The 26339-nt window shown below is 45.9% G+C and overlaps 1 protein-coding gene across 2 annotated transcripts; it reads left to right on the top strand.

Annotated features, from left to right (window-relative positions):
* Positions 1-211: 211 nt before the first annotated feature.
* Positions 212-25921, top strand: NMT1 (N-myristoyltransferase 1). 2 transcript variants are annotated; one of them, XM_053362728.1, is made up of 12 exons: positions 212-427; positions 8126-8234; positions 8607-8748; positions 9189-9307; positions 10754-10845; positions 12269-12385; positions 13032-13202; positions 14985-15093; positions 18585-18755; positions 20826-20993; positions 21282-21419; positions 24088-25921. In XM_053362728.1, exons 1-12 carry the CDS (start codon positions 213-215, stop codon positions 24106-24108), a joined length of 1572 nt encoding a protein of 523 aa, XP_053218703.1. In that variant the 5' UTR covers position 212; the 3' UTR covers positions 24109-25921. The 2 variants fall into 2 exon arrangements, with proteins under 2 accessions (XP_053218703.1, XP_053218704.1); XM_053362729.1 differs by lacking the exon at positions 21282-21419.
* Positions 25922-26339: the final 418 nt, after the last annotated feature.

Consider the following 26339-nt stretch of genomic DNA (forward strand, 5'->3'; position numbering starts at 1 on the left):
TGTTTAGGGGTATGCGTCCCCCCAGGAAAAAGCACTGGTTATTATTAATTAAATTTCCATATCGCCGTTCATCAGACTTGAAACCTCCCAACTCCTAGTACAGCATTAACAACCAAGGCACAGGCAACCAAGGTTTGCTCCCCCCCCCCGCCGCCGCGTCAGCGCGGTTCACGTGCGCTGCGCTTCCGGTTCCCGCCCTGAACCGCCAAGAGATGACTACAAGTCCCAAAGTTCCTTGCGGCCGGCCGCCCAATCGCGGCCCGTCTTCGGCTTCTTTTGCGCAGGCGCGGCAGCCGGCGCGGCTGCCCTTCGCCAAGATGGCGGACGACAGTGATACAGCAGTGAGGCGGCCGTCAGGGGAGGAGGAGAACGACCAGCAGCACTGCAGCGACTGCGAGAATGAGGACGAGCACAACTGCAACCGAGGGTGAGCGGCTCTGAGCCGGTCCGGGTCGGGCCTCCACTCTCTGGTGTGAGGGGAGCCGCCCTGATACACAACCGGCGGGGGGGGAGGCGGTCCGGTGGGAGGTGGGGAGAAGAGGCGGGAAATAAAGTCGGCCCTGCCCACTTTCCCTTGGTGCGGCGCTTGATTGGCTGAGGCGACTGGGCGGTTGCGTCCCGAGTGGTTGGTTGCTCTGCCAGTCCGAAAGGGGGGGCCGCTGGTTCCTCGCCCGTTGCAGACCAGCGGCGTGACTGCGAAGGCGAAGCGTTTGCCGGGCCTGTTTCGTGATAAGGAGACCCGCCATAGGGAGGGGTCCGGGACCTAGATATTTGGGGATTATAGGGTGGGTGTGAAGGAAGTGGGCTGAAAAGCAGGAGCTTGAGGGAAAGTGTAGCCTGGGCGAAGGAGAGACTGGGACGGTTTTTATTGCATGCTTTTATTGTATAGCAAATGCATGTTAATCTGTAGCTCTAAGCATAAGGTTGGTTTCTCTTCTCGCCCACCACCCAAAAAAATAAGCTGTTATTGCACACCACGAGTTCCTGTGCCTTTTAAACTGCTGGGTGAGGGGCAAAAATACAAGAGTTGCATTTCCACACACACCTTGGCTGGAGATGCAACTTCTGAATTTCTGCCTCTCACAAAGCTGTTAAAAGAACCTTTGTTGGGGGCAGCCGGATACACTTGCCCCAGGTCTTGGCGGGCTAAGCTGGGGGGCACCACCAGGGACCTGGTTGGCAGTGGGTCAGGGAGTGAAAGCGAAAATGGCAGCTCCAACCGAAAAGAGAAGCCTCTGCTGCATTCCTATTTTTTAAAAAAAGCATTTCTGCTTATGAATGTGCCTTTTTAAGTAGTGTAATCTAACCAATTCACATGTAGCATTATTAGGGAATATATGAAGTAGCAATGGGAAACTTAATTAGGACCAGCTGCTTATATCTTCTTTTTTTGTTGCTGTCATAAATCACCCTTATTTGAAATCACCCTGCTGCTTTTATGGCAGGGTGATACACTAAATGGTTTCTCAGTTGCTTTCAGGCCAACCTTACAGGATTTGCTCCTAGAATATATCAATCCAGTGCCTTTTTTGTTAAACAAGAATGAAAACAGGGACATGTTATGGACAAGCATTTCTTTGAATATGGTCATTCCTCATCAAAGTCTTCACCCTTGCTGCTAAGCTTATTTTTGATCGTTGTACCTACATAGAGAACTATAGAACTTGGGCTCAAAGAGGCCAAGTAGTCATTAGCTGCACTAGCGGTCTCAGAACAAGAACATCTGCACACAAGAGGCTTGCCAGACCTTAGCATAATGTGACTCAACCAGAGCAAGACTGACTAAAACAGTATTTGGGAAATGTACACACACCCATTTCTGAATTCAAATAAGATGCACACTTTTGTACATGTGACAATAAATGTTTGTTTTGGTGGTGTAAGAAAGAATAAGGATGGCCTGCATCAAGGAAGCCCATCCCTGTGTTCTTGCAGGAAGAACTGTTCTGAGTGTAACTCCTGGTGAAAAAAGGAAAGGCAGGCGGCACTGAGCAGCCTCCCCTGTGTACAGGTGCTATGGGTTCACAGGAACATCTGATTATGTAGTTTTATTTTTTTGATGACCCACTAACACTTCTCTCCCAGTAAATTATTGTGCCACAGTACATGGTTTGAGAATTACTAGCATGAGTAGTAATGCTCTTGCCATTAAGTTCCGTATTTTTCGCTCTATAACACGCACCTGACCATAACACGCACATAGTTTTTAGAGGAGGAAAATCCGTAGGCATGCCACCCGTAGGCATTCCCTCCATAACACGCACAGACATTTCCCCTTACTTTCTAGGAGGAAAAAAGTGAGTGTTATGGTGCAAAAAATACGGTAAGCCCCATTGGACTCAGTGGGGCTTTCTTCTGAATAGACGTGGATAGGATTCTGCTGTGAGGTGCCTGTAGAGTAGACTCCGAAGTACAAACTTGACTTGTTGGCTTTTGGGAAAGGCAGAAAATTTCCTAGGTCACTGCTTGATCTAAAACTGGGTTGGAAAGCATTTTAAATGCAGTTATCTGTTTCAGGAGACTGATGATGATAATGTCTTCAAAAATTAGTAGCTTCCACATACACTTATACAATTTCTGACCGCAAAACGCAAAAGAGCTAAGGGGCTATTTTCATTTACCATAGGCCTGAGTTAGATCCAGATTGTCAAGAAAAAATAATCAGTTAGAGTGTTAGAAGAGTACAGTGGTACCTTGGGTTACATACGCTTCAGGTTACAGACTCCGCTAACCCAGAAATACTACCTCAGTTTAAGAACTTTGCTTCAGGATGAGAACAGAAATTGTGCAGCGCAGCGGCAGCAGGAGGCCCCATTAGCTAAAGTCGTGCTTCAGGTTAAGAACAGTTTCAGGTTAAGAACAGACCTCCAGAACGAATTAAGTATTTAACCCGAGATACTACTGTACATACGGTCAAACCAGCCAGTGTCTTGCTGTGTACTTCTAGTTTTCTTTGATACACTTGAGGAAAAAGGTTTGTTATGTATAGGGAAAAGCTGTTTTTGCCCTCGATGACTTGAAACAGCTCTTCTGTATCTAAATAACCCCTAAATATCATCTAAGGAGCTTGCATGTGCTCATTGTGAATGAGCCTCTTAACCACGGTTTGTTTTGAAGACTGAATTGACCCTGTATGTATGAAAGATGAGAGCCACTTAAAATTCAGGTGGTGGAAATGTAGCTATTGAATTAGATTAATCTGTTGAGCATGTATTTTCCTGTTCAGATGAACACTTATAGTACTCTTTTATATCTAATTAAATGATGTGTTCTTTCTCCCCTGCTTGGACTGGTAACAAAGCAGCTTGTGCATATTTTCCACTCCTTTGTTGCAAAGTTTGCTTAGAACTTAGGGGGCGGGGGGTGGTACAACATCCCTGTTACACAAGTAGGTGGTTGACAGAGGGAGGAATAAATGCCTTTGAAGCAATAGCTGCAACACTTGGCTCATCTTTCTAGAGGCTTCTTACCTGAAAAGTTGAGTTTTTTTTTGGGTTCTTTCATCTCTGCAATAGGTGTCACTGGTTTGTGGACGGACCTTCAGTCATTTAAAGTGTGTCTGTTTTTAGATGACCCAGCCAAAACTGTTTCCTCATTGTCACTATTATCAATCACATACAGCGGTACCTCTAGTTGCGTTCACCTCCAGTTACGTATCCTTCGGGATACGTACACGGCAAACCCGGAAGTATTTTTCCGGGTTTCACCACATGCGCAGAAGCACTCTACATACTACGTGCATGCACAGAAGCGGCACCTCCGGTTGCAGATTCCTCGGGATGTGGCCTGACCTCCCGAATGGATCCTGTTTGCAGCCGGAGGTACCATTGTATAGTTTTATAGCTCTGTAAAGTAGGCCTTTCAATTTCCCCTAAAGTAGGAGGGAGCTACTGGCACACTCGGGACCAAATTGCGACACTCCCAAAGTGGTGTAATGGGAACCCCAAAAGTGGTCTTGGACTTGCTTGCAACTTCCTTTGGGGGAAGGTAGCTTTGAGGCTTTGACCTAAGTGCAGTGGCTGTGTTGATAATGGTTGGTGACTAGAGTCCTGCAGAGATCATCTGAAAAACGTGCATTAGGTGGTCATGAGCAGTAGGACTTAAAGCTCTGCTTATTAAACCTTCCAGGTGTTAATGCTTCCAAATGTTACAAGACATGGCTGGAGAAATCCTACAAATCTTATTATAACTCAACTCTCCGCTCTGATACCAAACTGGTTTTCTGGTTTAGCTGCTGCCACAGTGGGAATATGCATGTGAGGCTATCCTGGCTTAATCAGTCTGGTTTGGCTTGCCTCTTGGTTCATATTCCATGTTCTGCTTTGATGTGGTGTAGCACCCATAATCCAGATCTACAAAGTAATGGCTTCCTTCAGCATACTGTGGGAATCTGTAGAAGCTGCTGAACTGTGGGTTTGGAGATAGTTATTATTATTTATTGGATTTATACACCACTCTATACCCGGAGATCTCAGGGCGATTCACAAACGAAATCAAAATATATAAAATCAAATTAAAAACAATAGCCCAGTAAAAAACCCAAAAAAGAGCCACATTCTAAAAGGGTATTGGATGTCAATTAGATCAACCAAAGACCTAATTAAAAGGGAATGTTTTTGCATGGTGCCTAAAGGTGTATAATGAAGGCGCCAGGCGAACTTCCCTGGGGAGAGCATTCCACAGACGGGGAGCCACTGCTGAGAAGGCCCCGTTCTCGTGTTGCCACCCTCTGGGCCTCTCGAGGAGGAGGCACACGAAGGAGGGCCTCAAGATGATGGTGGCAGGGTCCGGGTAGCTTCATATGGGAAGAGGTAGTCCTTGAGGTATTGCTGTCCTGAGCCGTTTAAGGCTTTATAGGTCAAAACCAGCACTTTGAATTGGGCCCAGAAAGCGATTTTTGTTCCTTACATGATAGGGTAAGAGTTAAGGAAGATTCTGGAAGTGTTTTGATAAAAACAATATTTCGCATGTGTATAGTTTTTTTCTAGTTTTAATTGTATTAAAAGCACTTTTGGGTTGAAAGTGCTTTTTAGATGTTAAAGTCACCTTCTTTTTAAAATCCTTACAGCAGGTCCTGTAAGGTAGGTTTTATTATTCCAATTTTGTAGAGGGGAGTGGAAATAGAGGGGCATGCCTAAGTCTTTGTGAATGCATCGGAAAGGGCACATTTGAACCAAGGACTTCAGTTGCTGATGTGGATTGTAATATCACAACATGGGCATGCACGAGGCTCTTAAAGCATTGCTTCCATGGCTCCCACTATCTTGTGACCCTGGCGTGTGGGCTGTGTGGATCTTCTTTGCCCTTCTGTTTCGGGTCTGTGTTGCTTGTTTGGTTTTGCTTCTTTCAGTAAACTGGAACCATCCACTCTTGATGGAGGCACCTGGTTTGCTTTGCCCTCAACTAGTGGTGCACAATGCGACCTAGATCTTGTGGTTAACTGTCTGGTGGAGGTGAGTTGGCTTGGGGAGGACCCTACTAAAGGTTTAGAGAAGAGCCTTCTAGCTTTATGGTTGTCTTTGTCTTGCCAGATCTGGGGCACAAGATACAGCACTGCAGCTGAAGAGTCTCTCTCTCTCTCTCTTTTCTCTTAATTCCACTTGGGGCAATGGGGGAAGGTGTCCAGGTTTTCTCCCACTCCCAGACATCATCTAAGGAGCCTGCATGTGCTCATTGTGAATGAGCCTCATAATTCTTAACCATGGTTTGTTTTGAAGACTGAATTGACCCTGTATGTATGAAACATCAGAGCTTCAGGTTACAGACTCTGCTAACCCAGAAATAGTACCTCGGGTTAAGAACTTTGCTTCAGGATGAGAACAGAAATCGTGCTCTGGCGGCTTGGCAGCAGCAGGAGGCCCCATTAGCTAAAGTGGTGCTTCAGGTTAAGAATAGTTTCAGGTTAAGAACGGAGCTCCGGAACTTATTAAGTACTTAACCCAAGGTACCACTGTATAGCTATTAAATTAGATTAACCTGTTGAGTATGTATTTACCTGTTCAGATGAACACTTACAGTACTTTGTCATGGAGTACTTTCTTTTGCCACTGAGAAACATAGTATTTTCACTGCTGTCTCAGTAGGATCATTGCTCTTGTACTAATAACCAGTGAGCATCACATTTTTGAGTGTGTGAGCATTTGCAGTGCAGGAGATTTGTGAGATTCTCTGGCAACTGTGACATGAATGGCAATTGTGTGTAAAACTTTCATTGTGTGCTAAACTGCAAAATGTGATTAGTCTGTGCTAAAATAGCTTTATGCTGCAGTCTGATTCTCTGTTTGGTTCCACTGCAATGCATGACCACACTATGCCGAGATTCCTTAATATCTAGTCCAGACATCCCTCTGGTTTCTGAAAAGATTACTTGCTGTAAGTATTAGCTGTAGATTTGCCAAATAGGACTTAGAAGCATCTACGTTTGACGTAGCATGGCTCAGCAGTCAGTGTGAAACACTGGAGCAGAGAAGTCTCGGTTGTGAAGCAGTGAGTGTTACATTGCAAGGATGTAGATTTTAGCTTAACATTAGAACTTCATAATCTGAAGAGCCAGTCATCAGGCAACAAACAACCCAGAGAAGTTGTAGCATAATGGTTTTATAGTTGCCGCCATGCAAAGATCTGTCTGGGGTGCTTCAATCATGTCATTGACTGTTTTCCTGTTTTAGAGGAAGTTAGACTCAAAGAATGACTTTCAGACTTTGTTCTATAGAATCCTGGAATTCCTTAGCAACTTATGCATGATTAATAAAAGGAAATTTATTCTGCCTTAGGTTCCACGATGAAAGAAAGGCAGGATATAAATATACTCAATGAACAAAACAAAATAAACTTCCCTTAAAAAAAGGCTGTCTGTCAGTGCGTCGTCCAGTGTACTACCACAAAGATGAATTGGGGGGTAAAATTTCATACTGAGCAGTAGCGAAGCCCAAGAGGCATGGCTCCACTTAAAATATTCTTCCATCCCCAGAATCTTTTTCCAACAGACGGGTTCTGCAGCAGCTCCTTGGTGGCTTCCACAAGGATTTAAAGTTGTGAGAGAAGCTCTTATCTTGGACCTAAAGCCAGCTTTTGCTACTTGCTTGGGTTTGCCAGCCATTAACAAACAGCTTGCACACTAGTAATAGAGGATGTTGTCTGGTTTGTGCACTTGGCTTGTGCAGGGCTGCAGTGAGGCTCAGTAGATTTTGCTGACACCCTGTGCTGACAGAGAGCACCCCCTTGGAAGACACCCCAGAATCATATGCAACACACAGAATTTCCATGGCAGGCATGCAGATTCATGTAGGGGGACATTTCGAACCAGTGTTCCATGGTGGCACATCAGATGTTCCTTCGTGGAAAGATATTTGTGGTGTGGGAAAGTGGGTGCAGTGTGGGTACAGGGAACTTATTTTAATTTTTATGCCTTCCTTTTTCCTGAAAACAAGGCCAATATATTATTTTAATCCATAATAACAAAACAGTGATTGAGAAGAGCGACAGATCGCGTGCTAGAGGATTACTTTGCAGCTTAGGCAAAGGGATTGCAAAGAATGCTCAAGGTATATTGTCTTTCGTCTTTGCAACAGCCACCATTTTGCTAAATTAGACAGGAGTTACAAGCTAAGAGTGTGCACATTGTGCTGTGTGGATAGTCCATAACTGTGTTATAACTAGTCAGTGCTGGTGCAATATTGTTAGGGCTTCTCACACAAGCAGTTCAATAAAGTCTTGTTAAGGTGGAAAAATTGTGCTGAGGCAGAGTTGCAGAAGACCTGGTCGCCTCAGATAACTTGAGCAAATGAGTCATGTCACATACTGCAGCCAACCCTTCTTTCCCAATTCCTCGCAAAACTGGAACACAGAGATACCCTCCTTCCCCCACACCACAAGAAGCTACAGATTGTGTGAAGCGCACACCTTTATTCCATGCAATTTAGTCTGTATAATTTGGGGTTCCAGCCTTGCAAGACGGAAGGAGTTGGAGCAGTGGTTTCTTTCTTCCCGTACATCCACTCAGGAGCTAGCTTGAAAGAAGCAGAAGCAGACTGTGACCTTGGCAGCCGGCCCCAGCTCCCTTCAAGCCCTGCTCTTAGCAGTTGATCTGTAAAGTCCCACCAGTCGTGTTTCATTTCTTCCTCAGTGGCTTAAGCCCAGCTGATGACAGTGGGGGGAAAAAGAAGAAAAAGAAACAGAAGCGGAAGAAGGAAAAGTCGGATCAAGTTGATTCAGCCCAAGATCAGACAGTAAAGGTAAAAAGTAAAAATATTTTGCAACAGGTTGGTCATGTTGAACCATCCTCAGGTTCTCTTCCACTTCCTGAGCCTCCTGTTCTCTATACTGCGTTCTTTTTTGGGTACCCATAAAGTTAAATTAGGAAAGGCTGGGGATCTATGCAGTTCTGTGGGGACTGGTTGACCTACATTGTTGCATTTATATTTGTTCTGTTTTCAGTGCGGGTAGATGTGGAATGGTGGGGGTGGAGAGCAGTGTAGGCTTTGAATGTTCAGTGGTTTTAAGGGGCAGCAGGAGAATGTCCTCTCCAAAATTTTAAACTTTCAGGGAGGGGGGGGAAGTAGGACGTGGTGGTCAGTTGACTCATTGTGCCTTTGGGGTATTTGCAGGTGACCTTGCCGGCAGAAAGAATGCAGGAGATTCAAAAGGCCATTGAGCTGTTCTCCGTAGGACAAGGACCTGCCAAGACAATGGAAGAAGCCACCAAACGCAGCTATCAGTTCTGGGACACACAGCCAGTTCCCAAATTAGGTACATAATCTTCTCCTTTCCTCTTTTTCTTCTATCTGTCAGGCTTTAAATAGTCTCAAAACATTGGAGAGATCTTTCCAGCCTGTTACAATGCCAATTAGGGCAATGGTTCAGCAGTCCCCTACATCTTGTGCATTCCCCAAACCTCAAGAAACTCTGCAAATTGTGTGAGTGGTCAAGCTGTGTGATGTTTCAGTCCCAGAAATGGGATTGCAGGTAGGTTGGGGAATCAGGGAATGTGGGCCGTTGGAGCAGTGCTGCAGACGGGATCTTACTAGTTCTCTTGGACAGAAGCATATGGGACCTGGAAGAATTGGGGGTCTGGAGGCTGGAGTTGCCCGGGAAACTGTGCTAACACATGTGGAGGGCTAGGAAGGTCCCTTCGGTAATTATTTGTCATGCATGACAGTGATCCTCTCTCTTTTCCCACCCATTCTCAGGAGAAGTAGTGAACACTCACGGACCTGTTGAACCAGACAAGGACAACATCCGCCAGGAGCCCTACACTTTGCCTCAGGGTTTTATGTGGGATGCTCTGGACTTGGGGGATCGAGGTGTGGTGAGTAGGGATGCAGCGGAACTAACCATCCTAGAAGGTTCTCCTCTAAACCATCTCCACCAACCCTACCCCATTGCTACCATAGCGTCCAGTTGTTCCATCTCAGGATTCTGACCACTTGCATTTTAAGGCTTTCCACAGCTTCGCTAGATGATCCATATTTCTCTTCTTTCCCTGTCCATTCCATGTTTGGCTTTTCTTCTGGGGTCTTTATTTTGAGCATGCTGCTGTTCCTCTTTCTTTCTCTCCCTTCACCCAGAGATTCCTCCTGAAAACCAGCTAGGTTTTTGTGGGGGTTAAGTTTGTCATAGGATTAATCTCATACCTTTAAGCTTGGCTGGCTGACTTGAGTCAACTGGATCTCTTCCTGCATCTCTGCATTGTTCTGCCTTGTCCACTTCTCTTCATTTTGCCCTTGTTTGTGCCATAGTTTTTCTGTGTGGCCCAAAACCTTTCCTGCTGATCATGTAGAGCCTACCAGCACTTTAAGGGTCATTTTTTATTGACTCGTTTGCCTTTTAAATATGTTATTATTGATATAAACATTTACATATATCATTTAAAACATGCACACAATTTCATAACACTTTGGTTTTTTTGTAACATTGACCTGATATTTTTATCTCTTAAAAACTAGCCCTCTGTTATTGGTTTGAGACTCAAGACTACACTCGTACGTAATGCTCAACCATGGTTTGATGTTACGTGGATGAGTTGTAGCAATCCTGAGCAAAGCATTGGGCTTTGCAGTCTCCCCTCTCCTGCCACAAGGCAACCAGGGAAAGGACTTGTGCAGATATGGGTTTTGCTTTCCTGGAAGGTTAGCAACTTCCTGTCATATGAATCGGGAATCCTGGCTGAAAACAAACTGGCTAGTTAAACAAGCTGATTACATAACCCTTGTCTTGAAGTTGGATTGTTGTGAAACTTTGCAGGAGTTTGGTTTCGCTGTCAACAAGTTGCAGCTTGTTGTGTCACACAGACCAAGAATCGTAGCTTAAAACAAAATCTCTTCAAAGATCACCCCCCCAGCTGCTAAATCACAGTTGATCATTGTGTGTGAACACAGCCTTTTTGTCCCAGTCTCATTTTTTAAAAAAATGTTTGGTACATTGCAGCCAAGACACACCTGTGCCATTAAACTCTTAAACTCCTTCGTCATTGTGTAGCAATTTTTGTTGTGTCAGTACTTCGCAGGGTAGTTGTTAGGGAGATCCTTAAGATTCTTCTGCTGGTAGGTGATTGATAAGATATGGACTACAAGTAGAAGTTGAAGTCAGGTCTTTCCCAGTCTATGTCTAAAGCTATTTTAATGTGCTGCTAGTTTCCCCTGCAGTGGCTCTCTAATAATTCTCGCCACAAGTGTCCTTCCGGATAACTCTGTTCTCTTAAGAGGCAGCTTTGCTTCCTTAAGCAGATTATGCTTCTCTCTCTTGGTTTCTTCAGCTCAAAGAGCTGTACACTCTCCTGAATGAGAACTACGTGGAAGATGATGACAACATGTTCCGGTTTGATTATTCACCAGAGTTCCTCCTGTGGTGAGTTAAGGGTCCGTCTGAATTTCTCTGCGGTGGTCTCCATCTGTAAAAAATTAATACATAAAAATCAAAACTGACTCCTTATGCTGAAATAACTAAAATATTGACCCAAGTGCTTAGGTTCATACTGGCCCAAGGTCTTGACTTGCCCAACATGGGTCACTACTACCCCATATGTAAATCCCCCTTTGCCAAGGGTCAGGGGGCACCTGCTAGCTCAATTGGCTAGAGCGTGGTTCTGATAACGCCAAGGTTGTGGGTTCGATCACCTGCATATTCCTGCCTTGCAAGGGGTTGGATAATGAGCCTCAGGGTCCCCTCCAGCTCTATGATTCTATGCCTGCTTCTCTTCTGATAGTTTCAGTTGGAAACAGTAGAAACAGGGAACATATGTAATGTGGGTACATATGTGTGGGATAAGCTGGAACTCATGGAGTCAATCGTTGTCAGCCACTGAGTCAAAATAGTGATAGATGAAGAGAGTTTCTCTCCAAAGGGCACACTGCCATACCAAGACAATTCTACAGCCACTGCAATTTATACAAATTCAGCATGCTTGGGTCATTTGTTCTACTGTGCTGGCATGCAGTCCGCCATCTCCTGGCCACCGGGAGCCTTGTTTTCTTCTTCCCCAGTTTTGAAATTTTACTGGGCATATATACTGCCAAGCCTATCCATAAAGCCATGAAACTTGCGGCTGGAAACTTTGACTTTTTTCATTGTGTGACGATCTGCCTTTACAGTCGTACCTCAGAAGTCGAATGGAATCCGTTCTGGAAGTCCGTTCGACTTCCAAAACATTCGGGAACCAAAGCGCGACTTATGTTTGGCTGCAGGAAGCTCCTGCAGCCAATCGGAAGCCCTGTCGGATGTTCGGCTTCCAAAAATAGTTCGCAAACTGTAACAGTCACTCTGGGTTTGCGGCGTTCAGGAGCCAAAACGTTCAGGAACTAAGCTGTTTGAAAACCAGGGCATGACTGTATACCACGGTAGAGGTGACCTGTGACCCTCAAGATGTTGCTGGACTCTTAATACCCATCACAGAATTATAGAGTTGCAGAGTTGGAAAGGATCACGTGGGTCATCTACTCCAATGCAGGAAACTTTTGCCCACCATAGGGCTCAAACCCACAACCTGAGATAAATCTTCCGACCGAGCTATATCTGACCATTGGCGACGCTGGTGGGACTGATGGGAGTTGGAGTCCCACAGCATCTCAAGGGCCACAGTTTCCCCATCATCTGCTTTATATTGCCATGCCAAGTGTATCTGCCATTTCAGTATTACCTGCCTGGACTGCAGGGCCTCTTGAAGAGGTTTCCCCCGGGCTTATTACTTGGCAAAGCGCTCTGTGCTTCAGTAGCAATCTCATGTGGGCTTTTGGATCAAGATGTCTTTGACGAGACCCTGTGTTTCTTTCAGGGCTTTGCGTCCTCCAGGCTGGCTGCCCCAGTGGCACTGTGGTGTGAGAGTCATTTCCAGCAAGAAGCTGGTTGGCTTCATCAGTGCTATCCCGGCTGCTATACACATATATGACACGTAAGTCAAGCCACACACTTCTATCTCTTGACTTTGGGTGCCCTTTGTGGATTAAAGAAAAGGTTTCAATTTGAGCTGGAGCCATTTTTCACTGTTTCCGCGCCGTAACCTTTCAGATGTGCAGGGGACCTTTGGGCGTGTGCAGAGCGCTTTTTAAATTTTGTGCTGCAAAAAAGTCGCGTGGAACAAGTCAACCAGGCTTGAACCCCAACACCTCTCATGTTACAAGTTACGTAGCGGCTGGGATCTTCTGGGGCTCTGCAGGCCTTTATAATAACAGGATGTGGGTGAGGTAGAATATTGACTGAATAGTATTGCCTAAAAACAGCCCAGTAAATTGGTGTATGCACAGAGAAACAGTGTGTGGGTGATGATAGGGACTTCAGCGTGGATGTGAGACTTAATAAACCCAGCTAAAATGGAGGATTTGCAGAAGAGCTGAGGGAACTCCAAAAAATGTATTTGTGAAAAATTGTGTTATGTGTTTTTATATTTTTGTATTGTAAAATGAATAAAATATATATTTTTTTATAAAAAAGAGACTTAATAAATCCAGGACGGTCTTTCCTGCTCTCCTTCAGATCGCTTTTCAAAATGTGACAGAGAAACTGTTCTTCAGAGTTGTTGTCTTTCTCTTCCTCTGAAGGGAAAAGAAGATGGTAGAAATAAACTTCCTTTGTGTGCACAAGAAACTGCGTTCCAAGCGGGTGGCCCCTGTGCTGATCCGGGAGATCACCCGACGGGTCCACTTGGAGGGGATTTTCCAGGCTGTTTACACTGCCGGTGTGGTACTGCCAAAGCCTGTTGGTACCTGTAGGTGAGTGTCCTTTCATTTCATATATTGAATTTATATACCGCCCTATACCCAGAGGTCTCAGGGCGGTTCACAAAAAAGATCACAGTATGGGATGTTGATTAGGTCAAGCAAAGGCCTGGTTAAAAAGGAACGTTTTTGTCTGGCGCCTAAAGGTGTATATAATGAAGGTGCCAGGCAAACTTCCCTGGGGAGAGCATTCCACAGACGGGGATCCACTGCAGAGAAGGCCCTGTTCTCGTGTTGCCACCCTCTGGACCTCTCAAGGAGGAGGCAACCATATGTCAGGAGTGCTCTGATGGTGTTGCCTGCTTGGCAGGGGGTTGGACTCGATGGCCCTTGTGGTCTCTTCCAACTCTATGATTCTATGATTCTAGGCACATGAAGGAGGGCCTCAAATGATGGTTGCAGGGTCAGGGTAGGTCCATATGGTAAGAGGCGGTCCTTGAGCTATTCCGGTCCTAAGTTGCATAAGTATTTATAGGTCAAAACCAGCACTTTGAATTGGGCCTGGAAACTAATTGGTAGCCAGTGTAGTCGAACCAGGATCAGTGTAATATGCTCAAATCGTGATGTTCTGGTGAGCAACCTGGCTGCTGAATTCTGCACCAGCTGAAGTTTCCAAACCATCTTCAGAGGCAGCCCTATGTATAACGCATTGCAGTAATCTAACCTAGAGATTACCAGAACATGGACAACAGTAGTTAAGCTATCCCTGTCCAAATGGGGCATAGCTGGGCCACCAGCCGAAGCTGATGGAAGGCACTCTGGGCCACTGAGGCCCCCTGAACCTCAAGTGTCAAGGTGTCTTACCTCGGCTTTACTTTTTTCTCCTCAAAGGTGGCTTCTGAGTTCCACAGTTCTTTCTCTCATGTCAGCTCTCCAATAGCATCCTGTCTTTTGCCAAACCTGTCAAATGCACTGTGGCGTTTGCCTCCTAGGATGGGTCATAAGGAAAGGGTTAAAATGGGTGTGGTGTGATTGGCCAGTGAGAATGCAAGAGGGGAATAAAAGTTAGAGTGGGAGGTTTTGAAAGTCAGTTGAGTTGAGAGTTGAGGCTTGGGAGTTGAAGAAGGAAGAGGGAGGTTTAGGTGTGGGTTAGTAGAGTTGTATTGTGAGAGAGAGAGAGGAATTGTGAGGTGGAGTCAGATAGATAGTTGGAATAATCAGTTTGGAGTTGTTAGGAACTAAGAATAAGAAACTGCCAAGTAAAATTAACTGTAACCATAAGCTTATTCCTGCATTTAAAAATAAACTTGATTATTTGTTTATGTTAACAACTGACTGGACTCCGTGTGTCCCCGTGAGATACGGGGTGGTGGCAGTGGAAAAAGCAATCATAGTGGCGGCACAGGGTCAATAGACCGTCAAACGTCCGGGGGCCCTGTGTGTGATCGCCACACGCACCTTCAAGTCTCCTCTTTCCTTGATACTCATGCTGCAGCTGTGATAGGCAAGGGAGATCCTAGAAGTATTACCACTGCCCAGAGAGCAGGGCTCCATCTCTAACCTCTGACTGACTGGATAACAGGGGCAAGAGCGATGCCGGGAAATAAATAATAGGGCTTTCCTGAAAGAAGGGTTTCAGCCATTGTTCTGGCAAGATGATTGATTGATTGATTGTGTGTGTGTGTGTGTGTGTGTGTACCTTTCTGGGCCTAGAAGTAAAACGTACCTCCACTTTTAGGTGATACTGAGTTAGGCCTCAAGTTACTAAGGCTTCCGTGGAGGAATGATGGGATCCGAGTGGGATGTCTTAACCAGGAAGGCTCCTCTTTCCGGCAGGTACTGGCACCGGTCCCTGAATCCACGCAAGCTGATTGAAGTAAAGTTTTCCCACCTGAGCAGGAACATGACTATGCAACGCACCATGAAGCTCTATCGGCTTCCGGAGGTCTGTGATGGGCAGGGCAGTAACCTCAGTGGGGCCTTTGTGTAAGAATCTTTCAAGCTGAGATTGTACATTTGCCACACTTTTCCTCACGCGAGCAAGGCAAGGAGTTTCAGAGCATGCGGGGACCCCGACCTTTCCGCACTATTTCCCCACGCCTCTCAAGTTCGGTGTACAGTCATACCTTGGTTCTCGAATTTAATCCGTTCCAGGAGTCTGTTCGACTCGCGAAACCGTTCGAAAACCAAGGCATGGCTTCCGATCGGCTGCAGGAGCTTCCTGCAGTCAAGCGGAAGCCGCGTCAGACGTTCGGCTTCCGAAAAATGTTCGCAAACCGGAGCACTTCTGGGTTTGCGGCGTTCGGGAGCCATAACATACAAGTACCAAGGCGTTTGAGAACCAAGGTATGACTGTACAAAACTTCACTTTGGGCCCAAACCAGATTGCATTTAAATGAGGAATACCTTGTGAGCTGAAGCCTGAGCTGTACCCCTTGAGGTCAGGAAAGATTTCCTTCTCACCCCGATTGCATCTCAGCATTAGTTTTTCTTAGGTTCTCCCCCGCCCCGTTCTCCTTCCTCCGTATCACCAGAGATTATTCTGCATCTAGAGCAGCAATCCCAAACCTTGCCAAGGGCACACCGGAGTCCCGCGAGAGAACTGCTCACGAGCCGCAAAGAAATAATTACAGGCACCTCTGAGCCCAGCTCATCCATCTGCAGAGAAGATTGCCAGCTGCATCTCTGCGCAAGGTGTTGTCTTGGCCTTGCCTCCTCCTAATCATTCTCTTCCACGGCTGGATAATTCCGCAACATCTGCATCAGAATGTGATTGGAGCATTCAGTCCCTCTTGTAGCGCAGGGACCACAGAAGGTTTGCTTATTTGGTCTCCAGAGAAGGCAGTGCTCTGGGCTTGTTTCCTTCGAAATCTAAAGGCACACACTGCAGAAGCATGATTCACAGAGGAGGCAACCTCTCCTGTGTGGGGAGTTATCTCTTATAAAGGTAAAGGGACCCCTGACTGTTAGGTCCAGTCGCGGACAACTCTGGGGTTGCGGTGCTCATCTCGCTTTACTGGCTGAGGGAGCCGGCGGACAGCTTCCGGGTCATGTGGCCAGCATGACTAAGCCGCTTCTGGCAAACCAGAGCAGCTCACAGAAACACTGTTTACCTTCCTGCCGGAGTGGTTCTTGTTTATCTACTTGCACTTTGACGTGCTTTCGAACTGCTAGGTTGGCAGGAGCAGGAACAGAGCAACGGGAGCTCACCCCGTCACGGGCATTCGAACTGCCGACCTTCTGATCAGCAAGCCCTAGGCTCTGTGGTTTAACCAACAGCGCCACCCGCCTCCCTTCTCTCTTATACCCTAAAGCTAAAGTTTGCACATGGAGGATGGCACCCTTAATTTCAGAATAGTTGGGGGAGGGTTGGAATGGTAACCCCTTTGACAAACCACAGAAGCGCAAGTAATGAATAGACAAATGAATTTTTTTTAAAGAACATTGGTCATTTATTATATTCTGGAATGGCAAATTTCCAGACAATATTCAACCATATGATCCTTTTGCTGTGCTATAGTGTAACATATATGTATATTCCTTTAACAAGATAATAATTAATAAAAAGGTGCTTTCTGGGGACACACACACAAAGAAAAGGCTTCTTTGTAGAGTATAAGGGTGAACTGCCCTTTTTTTAATTCGGGAGAAAAATTAACATCAGCCACCAGAAATGTTGGAAATGCAGATCAAGAGCCAAGATGGTGGGTGATAAAGTGATTATGTGCTCCCTCCCCCACCAACATTTTTTAGGAATTTTCCCCAGCATCAGATTGGCTAGAGTGGGGGTGCTTCCCTTTTCCCTCACTTGGAGTATATGTCTTATTTCCTTGAGACACTAGCTCCAGATGCACCAGCTTTCTCTCCTCATGCCCCCACTATAATGTGAATTGTATTTAGGTTGCCTGGTAAGGAGCTAGAAGATGGGTGGCCCTACCCTTGGACGGGTATTTAGACAGCCTTTGACCCTTTCCTGATTCTCTGGCTGTAAATATTCCGATTCCAGAGTCGATCAAATGTGGTTTGTTGTGTCAAAGTGTATTTGCTTGAAGTCGGGACGTAAAGAGGGTTCTCTTTTTTTTTTAATTGGGAGAGCATCAGGTCTCTGTAAGTTGAGCTCAGCTCTGTGCTGGTGTTTCCGGCTGCCATGTGGAGTTGCTGGGCAAGCGGCCATCTCCCAAGTTCAAGGCTGTTCCCTGTGCTGATTGGGTGATTTTTGCTACAGGTCCCTCCCCCCCTTTTTTTTTTAAAAAAAACCTGAGATGTAATAGAGGGAAATCCTTCAAATTGCGAGTGGCCCTGGCACACGGGTGATTGGGCACTGCTTGGTAACAGTTGCTGGGTGGCAACCGTGCCATGTGAACCACCTTAAATAGTTGAGGCACATCTTTTGAGATTACCCATCATACCACAATTGCAACAGTGATTTCCAGAAAAAGAAGTTCCAGTGGGACTCTGGGCAACTCTGCACTAGCACCACATTTTGGGTTGTTGTAGTGCCCGTTAACTTCTCCCTGCCAGTGGGCAGCAAACTAGCACAGAATCTGATCTGGTAAGTGCGTCTAGAGGAGTTTCCACCACCCCCAATGCCCTTAAAAGCACTTGGTCCCCCAAGAAAGCCTTATGTGGCTGCTTCCTAATTCTCTGGATCTCATGCATACACCCTCCAAAATTGTCCTTATCTAGCCACTTCCCTTCTGTGCCTGGGCAATACGATTAGCTCAATATAATATTCCTTTCCGTCTGAGCCACCCCAGGGCCAACACAAAAGTGCTTTCACTGGCCAGGACTGCAATCTCCAGCCACAGGAATGTGCATGCAGAAGGGTAATCCACGTAGCTTTGAGGACCCTGCGCATAGGTTTGCTTGGCACAGAAGCTGCGCAGCACAGGCGCTGCATTGCACAGCTTCCACAGCAGGAGGAGCCAGAGAACAGGGCTGTGCAGTCTCAGATAAGATTTCTCTGCTGGGGTCACCTTGGAGGGAAGGCGGCCAGCATCGCTTCATCGCAGAAGGAGAGCGAAACAACAGCCCCAAACAATTTTTAGAACAAATTGCTTAGAAAACGTTGAAGAAGGATGTGGTAGTAAAGGGCACCTGTGGATCTAGTTTATCCGGGTTCAAGCTTTCTCCCTTCCCTAGAGATTGAACACTGGGCATCTTGGCGGTATTCAGCTAAGCTTCCATCAGTGTAGACCCCTCAAAATTAATGAGCACGACTCAAGTTAGGTCCATTCATTTCAGTGGTTGCCCTTGCAGTAAAACTTAGTTGAAAGACACCCTTGTCACTGAGCCACAGCCCATCCTCCAGCAGTCCTGAGGGTACGGTCTGCAAACCGCCAGTCTAGCTGTGAAGCCCTTCCTTCACTGTCAGCCAGGATCTCTGTCCCCAAATGCCTTTCTAAGCAAAGCCTTTTCCTCTGACTCTTCCCCCAGACTCCAAAGACCCCAGGGCTGCGGCCGATGGAGCAGAGAGACATCCCTGCTGTGCACAAACTTCTGGCTGAGTATCTGAAGCTCTTCAACTTGACCCCTGTCATGAATGAGGAGGAGGTGGAGCACTGGTTTCTACCCCAGCCCAACATCATAGACACATTTGTAGTTGAGGTGAGGAGCGCTTTCTTCCTTGTCGCATCACAGCCAGTGAGCAGAGGGCAGGGAGAAGGGGTTTGGGAGTTCTGCAGAGTCTGTCTCCCCTGTCCTGCAGAATATGAAGTAGGACAAATTGCATGCAGGTGGGCAGATTTAGATAACGGGATGCACAATAATAATAATAAATCGGTGTCACATCTTATGACCTTACTCCACAGACAGAATCAAGATCCTTAAATACATTCGTACCTTGGAAATCGAATGCCTTGCCAGTTGAACGTTTTGGCTCCCGAACATCGCAAACCCGGAAGTGGTTGTTCTGGTTTGCAAACGTTCTTTGGAACCCGAACGTCTGTTGTGGCTTCCGCGGCTTTCAATTGGCTGCAGGAGCTTTCTGCAGCCAATCGGAAGCCGTGCCTTGGTTTTGGAAGTTGAGCGGACTTCCAGAACGGATTCTGTTCAACTTCCAAGGTACCACTGTACATGTTTTTAAGTATAGAAAAGCCATACTCCTTTGGGATAAAAACAGCCCTGAACATCTGTGTGACGTGAATATATGAAGGGCATTGCTGTACTTGCAGTCAATTTTAACAGATTTTTCACGCATTCAAGCTGAATAAGGTGTTAGGATGGATTTTGCTCTTGTAGACTGCTGGTGGGAGGGAATGCCAATTTTAATGCTCCCCCACATAGAATAATATCCTTGTAAATCACTGGCTCCCAAACTTATTTCCCCATAGACAGCTTGAAAATTGCTGAGGGGCAGTTAATGATTTTTCTTCCTGTTGCAGCAATTGCAATGTGCTAAATGCTGCGTGATTTTTAATTGTATTTTTATTGCTTCGTTTATGTCTTATGTATCTTATTGAATAGGCAATCCCCCCATTTATGTGTTTTCAGTATGTGTGAGACCGCACACACATGTATTTTCCAAACCTAGAAGTGACCCAAAAATGTCACGAGAAGAGGCAGGGCAGGGGCAGAACATGGTGTTTGCCGGCCTTTTCAATGGTGTTTCAAATATACGCCATTTCACTTAAATGTGCAATGCCTGTGTAAATGGGGGTGTGCCTGTATTACACTTTGAACTTCACAGAATTCACATTGTAATACAGTAAATTGCAATATAAGAAACAAAAGAAGCAATAAAAACACAATTAAAAACCAGCACCAATATTCCATGCTCTGTCTTCAGCCACAAATCCACAGGCCTGCTGCAGGCCCCCTGAATGAAGCTTATGGACCACTGGTTTGGGACTGCTGCTGTAAATTGAAAAGCAACAAGTATTCCCACATCAGTGGAGAGGTTCTAGCTCAGCCCAATCCTTGCTGTGCTAGGTTTCTGCATGGCTTTCTCCCACCCGCAGTCCAAAGTTCTGTCCATTAAGAGCCATTGCCATCTTAATTCCCAATCCATTTTGTTTCTTTTCTAAACCAGAATAATATCGTACCCTATTTTTTGCTCCATAAGACGCACCTTTTTCCTCCTAAAAAGTAAAGGGAAATGTCTGTGCATCTCATGGAGCGAATGCACTGGGTGGCAGAGGGATCCCTCGACTTCTGCTGCAGTCGCAAGCTGAGGGATGCCTCCGCAGCCGGAGCCATGGCTCCCGTCCGTCGCTCGCTGTAAAGCCAGCAGAGCAAGAGCCGCTGACACACTCTGAGCAGCTCTTGCTTTCCTTGCTGGCTTTATAGCGAGGCGGGAGGAGGGATGGGCAAACCAAGTGAGAGCTGCGCAAAGCGGGACAGAAGTCATGTAAGCAGCTCTCATTTTGCTTGCTTTAAAACAAGAAAAGCGAGAGCAACTAAAACAAGAAAAGCGAGAGCAACTTACACACTCTGCACAGAATATATTTTTCTTCTTGTTTTCCTCCTCTAAAAACTAGGTGCGCCTTATGGTCAGATGTGTCTTAGGGAGCGAAAAATACAGTAATTGGAGAGAAGGGAGGAATCGGATCTTCTCGCCCTGCTAAGTTGGAGAGGGCAGGCCCGATGGCAGATGAAGCCCCCTTGCTTCCCCCACAACTGAAGACTGACAGAGTCTGGGGGATTTAATTCTAAAATGTATCTCACTGTTTACTTCAGAACACCGATGGGGAGGTGACCGACTTCCTGAGTTTCTACACCCTGCCCTCCACTATTATGAATCACCCAACCCACAAGAGCTTGAAGGCGGCCTATTCATTCTACAATGTCCACACCAAGACACCACTTCTCGACCTCATGAACGATGCCCTTATATTGGCCAAGATGGTAAGCTGCGCTCTTTAGGTTACGTTATTTGCTTAATGTAACATTCGGGGAAACGTGCTAAAAACAATCTTGTTTATCAGAGCCCAATATATATATGTTAAGGAGACCCGAGGAGCAGTACAGAATTGATAGTCCTGAATGTCTGAGTCAAGGGTTTTTTTTTAAAGCAACGTTCTCGCTCTCATGGCACTTGAGTGGGAAAAACTGGCCTATTTTTTCTGGATCTTAAGGAATTACAAAGCATACAAATAAGCCCAATGTCTCTCCCTGCCGTACCTCTTTGTGCAGAGGGGCTTCGATGTTTTCAATGCACTGGATCTCATGGAGAACAAGACCTTCCTGGAGAAGCTGAAATTCGGGATTGGAGATGGAAATCTGCAGTATTATCTCTACAATTGGAAATGCCCCAGCATGGGGCCAGAGAAGGTAGGTGACCATTGCTGTAGAGCAGGGATGTCCAACTCCTAAGAGACTGCGATTACTCTCAGAAAAAAAGCAGGGAGTGATCTAACCCTTTTGGGGGAGTTCAGGTCATATTTGTTGACCTTTTTTTAGGAAGGAGAGTCCTTTTTTTAGGGGTTCTGGTCTAAGTTGTTGACTTTGTTTAGGGAGGAGAGTCCCCTTATTTTCTGTTTTTGGAGAGAAAAGGAACAAATTTTAGTAAAGGGGAATGGGGGGGGGAACACTCACCTAAAAATAGCAAAGGAAACAATCTGCCTCTCAACGAAAACTCCAGCGATCATGCGTGAATGGAGGATAGGGAAAGGGGACCAGCCCAGGTGCTCTTAGACCAAAGATAAGGAAAAGGAGCCAGTCCAGTGTTCGACCGCGATTGACCAGAAGTTCCCGGGGATCTGCTAGTCGATCCCGATCGACCTGTTGGACATCCTTGCTATAGAGTGTCTTGGGAAGGCCTGTCTCTGCATAGGCAAATGACCTGAAAGAAGGGCGACTCCACATCTTTCAGAGTTGAGTCGTGAAGCATTGAATGACCAGGTTTGCATGTAATGCTAAGGACTTAGCGTGAACAACCAGACCGAAGACCAAACAGCTGCAGTGCTCCTCTTTTCATCCTGGGCTACCCAGGGCAAAGCCATGGTTGACCTTAGCAATGTGCCCAAACCTGGCCTTGTGGTTTTTCTCGCTCTAGTCAAAACACAAGTTGTTCTTGCTTTTCCGCTTGGGGTTTATGTGGAAAAGGCACGCCACATGTCCTAGTTTGGATAATAACAAATCATGACTTAGCCCTGGATAACGCAAGTAGCAGTGGGACTCAAGGGAGAACCACTGCAACTACGATCTTTGGTTCAGGAACCCATCTGTCTGCTAAACCATGGTTTGGATTAGATTTATGGCTGATGGTTCACTGGTGGAGAACGTGGCACTTGCTGTTTTTTGGCCAAAGACCAAACAGACAATTCCCAAGTCCTTATACTTCAGGAGCTGACAGAGCTTTCTGCTTAAATACTTCAGGAACAGATTTGACCTGGGATGAGATTTCAAGTAGTTGGTCGATTATTTGATTTTAATTAATTAATTTCTATATAGTAAAAATCTTGATAAAGTGGTGTACAGAAAACTGACGCAACAACTGCCAACTTCAGATATTGCAAAAATACCTAGTTACGTATAAAAATGTTACACTGATGCATAATAACAGTAGTAGTAGTATTGTAAATTGCCCTGTCATCCTCAGATGAAAGGCAGTACAGAAATTTAATTAATAATAATAATAATATTAAGACTGTGGCTTGCCCAAGGCCATGCTGCGAGGCTCGTGGACTAGGCTGCATCCTCTATGTCCTAATCTGATACCATGAGCCTTAATGACCCCTACAAAGTCACTGGCTCAAATAACCGGCCCCCGGCCCCTTGCTGTCTCTCCATATGCTTTCTGTTGCTCCTGTCTCGGAAGTCCCAACTCTGTTTCTGTACCATCTTCCAATAAAACTTCAGATGCAAAGGTTACAAAACATGCAGAACTAGCCCTTGGGAGTTTTATAGAGGTGCACAGAGAGATGCTGAATTTGCAGAAGTCTTTTATTTGACACATGGAAGAGTTGGCCCTGGTAATGTCCCCTTCAGCTTTGCACTTCTTTCAATGTCATCACCACTTTCTCAAGGGCCTGAAATTTAGCTGCAATCCTCCACGATTCTAAAAGAATCTTGAGTGTGCACAGACATTCAGCTTGTAGGGGCAATTCTAGCAAGGGTAAGGAAACAGCGCACATTTCCAATGTATCCTCATGCTGCCACCCTGGTCGATAAAATTTAAATCATCCCATTTATAGATAGAATTGAACTGAGACTCCGTATCTTCTTCTTCTTCTTCTTCATCATCATTGAATTTATATACCGCCCTATGCCCAGGGATCTCAGGGCGGTTCACAGAATAAAATCAAGATATAAAACCACAAAATACCTAATAAAAATAAAAACAACAACCCAAGAGCCCCCCGCCCCCCCAAACAAAAAAACACGTTTTAAAAGGGCATAGGATGTAAATTGGATCAACCAAAGGCCTGGTTAAAAAGGAACGTTTTTGCCTGGCGCCTAAAGGTGTATAGTGAAGGCACCAGGCGAACATCCCTGGGGAGAGCATTCCACAGATGGGGAGCCAGTGCAGAGAAGGCCTGTTCTCATGTTGCCACCCTCTGGACCTCTCGAGGAGGTGGCACATGAAGGAGGGCCTCAGAAGATGATCTCGGGGACTCGGCAGGTTCATATGGGAAGAGGCGGTCCTTGAGGTATTGCGGTCCTGTGCCGTTTAAGGCTTTATAGGTCAAAACTAACAGTTTGAATTTGATAGCCAGTGCAGTTGAACCAGGATCAGTGTAATACGCTCAAACCACCTTGAGCAACCTGGCCGCTGAATTCTGCACTAGCTGAAGTTCCTGAACCGTCTTCAGAGGCAGCCCTACATATAACGCGTTGCAGTATACAGATGCATCTATGCGCTTCTTGGTCCTCGCCGCTGTAACTGTTGGGTCACAAGGCCTCTTTTGTGCAACTGGACAGCTTGCACCCATCCACGAAGAAACAGAAGTTCTCAACCTTTCCTAACCCTTTCCCTTTATGCCGGTTATTTCCATAGGTTGGCTTGGTGCTGCAGTAACCAGTAATCTCTGGAGAAGTGCTGGCAAAGCCGCTGAAACGGGCTAGAGTGGAACTGCTGGCCGTTGCCGTTCAGATGTCTATGGAAGTGCAACCCTCCCGCGGAGGAGCTGGCGCCCCCCTACACTGGCCATGCGGACCGTCCACTGACACTTCTGATGATTGTACCATGCGCCTCGGAGTGCGCCGACATGTTAGCATCAGCACTTGGCCTCCTCTCCCCCCCCCCCCGCCCCGTACAACCACGATCAAGGGAATGTAACTGCTGAAAAACTAGCTCACAATTGGCATATATTGGAGTTAACGGGTGAATAATAATAAAAAAATATATTATATATTCTATACTTTAACCATGTTTGCTGTTCAGCGGAACTGGGACTGGAACCACGGGGTTGCTTAGCTTTCTGTTGTAGAAATAGCGTTGAAAATGGCCCAGATTGCCCCACCCATCACCAGCAAAATTAGTGTTGTGTGGTGCATCCCAACACCCAGCCATATCCAGTGTTTCTCTTGTGACATCCAAAGCACAATTGAGCTTCAGTGTGAGTTTTCTCTGGTCTGGTTGCCCAAGGCTGGTGCTAGTTAATGATGTTGGGGTTTGTTTGTTTTTTAAAGCCAATTTTCTGCCTTGTGCATGCAGCAAAGGGCTAACGTGCTTAATACTCCTTTCAGCTTTTCTTTTGGAAAGAAATAAAGGGCTAATTTAGTGACTTACGGAGCTGTCGCAGAGCTGAACTCTTGTGGGATGATGTATGTAGCTGTCCCATCTCTCCTGTCCTGGACTTGTGCTAAGGTTTGTCGCTGCAACACTTGACTCTCCAAACTGTTAACAGCCTGTGCCTTTTGGCTCTTAAAATCCATGTTGGCCATGCCTTGCTTTATGGGAGCAGTTCTTCATTTCCCCCCTCCAAGAGATGGGAGTTATTTGGGGCTTGCAATGTCTTGAAACTACAGCTCTACCCCATCTGTGTTTTCCTACAACAGAATCGAACGCGCTGCCCGTTTTTCGACCTTTCCTGAGCTGCAGCGTCTCCCTTCTGCTTAAGTCAACTAACAGTTCGCTTGTACTGCCCAGCCCTGAAAAGAACATTTTTGTGCTCCCTTCTGTGAGAATCTGCTGATATTATGAGAAACTTTCCTGGCAGTTGTGCCTGTTGCCTGTCCGCATAAACCCATGAGAATTTCATTCAAGCTACCATGGGAATGGCTATCTGTAACTTTGCCAATGAATACTTGCAACGGGAGACAGACCATATTATGTTGCTGGTGTATCTGTTGCAGCAAGGTTATTTTACTTCCTGAAGTTGGGAAGATCAGGCCTTCATTCGAGGGCTTCTACTCAGTGACCTCTTTCAAGGAAGAGGCTTTCCAGTTTCCCAGTGAAAATGTGACCCAACACTAAGCAGATATGTCTTCCTACACCCACCCTTGCTGCCCGTCTTCCAAAATCAGCGGATTTGCTATCTGTGCAGTGAACAAGATGGATGGGCCTTGTCTTACAGAGGGCTCTCCCAAGTTGCCATGGTGGGAAACACCATCAGGGAAATGGGCTTTTCAAAAGGTCTTCTCCATATCTGGAAGGCGTTGGAAGTCATTGCTGGAAAACAAGGATGGCTGAAAAGGAAGCAGGGACCGTGAAGAAGAGCAGGAGGGAGGAATTGGCCTCCCATAAATTAAAGAGGTGCCACTTGGATCTGTGAAAACCCATCAGTGACGTTTGTGGTGGGAGACAGCCACTATTCAAGTTCTGAGCTGAGATCCTAGGAAGGGTGTACCTGTATCGTAGCCAAGTCAGTGGCTTTTATGTTGTTGTTTTTAAAAAAATACCATTTATTATAAGAAATTCACATTAAAAAATACAACACAATTCAATTTAATTTGCTGAGAACTGGCTAAAAAATGCAACTGTATCCCAAAGAAAAATAGGCAGTGTACACAAGGGGAAAGGGTCAAGAGTTTGGACAGGCTTAGGAAAACTTGAGTTTTTAAGAGGCATTTTAGAAGTCATCATGGTCCCTGCCTCACAGATTTCCAGAGGGAGGGCATTGCAGAGGATGTCCTGCTTCCCATTGCCTGCAAGGGTTCTCCTTGAAATATCTTGCAGGTCAGTTTGGTTTTCATTGAAGGAGATGCTCTGCTAGCTATCCTGGTCCTATGTTGTTTAGGGTTTTAAATGTTAACAACAAAACCTGTAGTTTAGGCTGGGAAAACCTGTATCTACATCCTTGGGAT

Source organism: Podarcis raffonei, chromosome 13 (genome assembly GCF_027172205.1).
Source record: "Podarcis raffonei isolate rPodRaf1 chromosome 13, rPodRaf1.pri, whole genome shotgun sequence".
Lineage (NCBI taxonomy): Eukaryota > Metazoa > Chordata > Lepidosauria > Squamata > Lacertidae > Podarcis > Podarcis raffonei.

Excerpts from the sequence above, each read along its gene's own strand:
- NMT1 (XM_053362728.1), top strand. The coding sequence starts at position 213 with ATGACTACAAGTCCCAAAGTTCCTTGCGGCCGGCCGCCCAATCGCGGC. Across the intron at positions 428-8,125 it reads GAGCACAACTGCAACCGAGG|TGGCTTAAGCCCAGCTGATG; the intron begins GTGAGCGGCTCT and ends TTTCTTCCTCAG. Across the intron at positions 9,308-10,753 it reads ACTTGGGGGATCGAGGTGTG|CTCAAAGAGCTGTACACTCT; the intron begins GTGAGTAGGGAT and ends TGGTTTCTTCAG.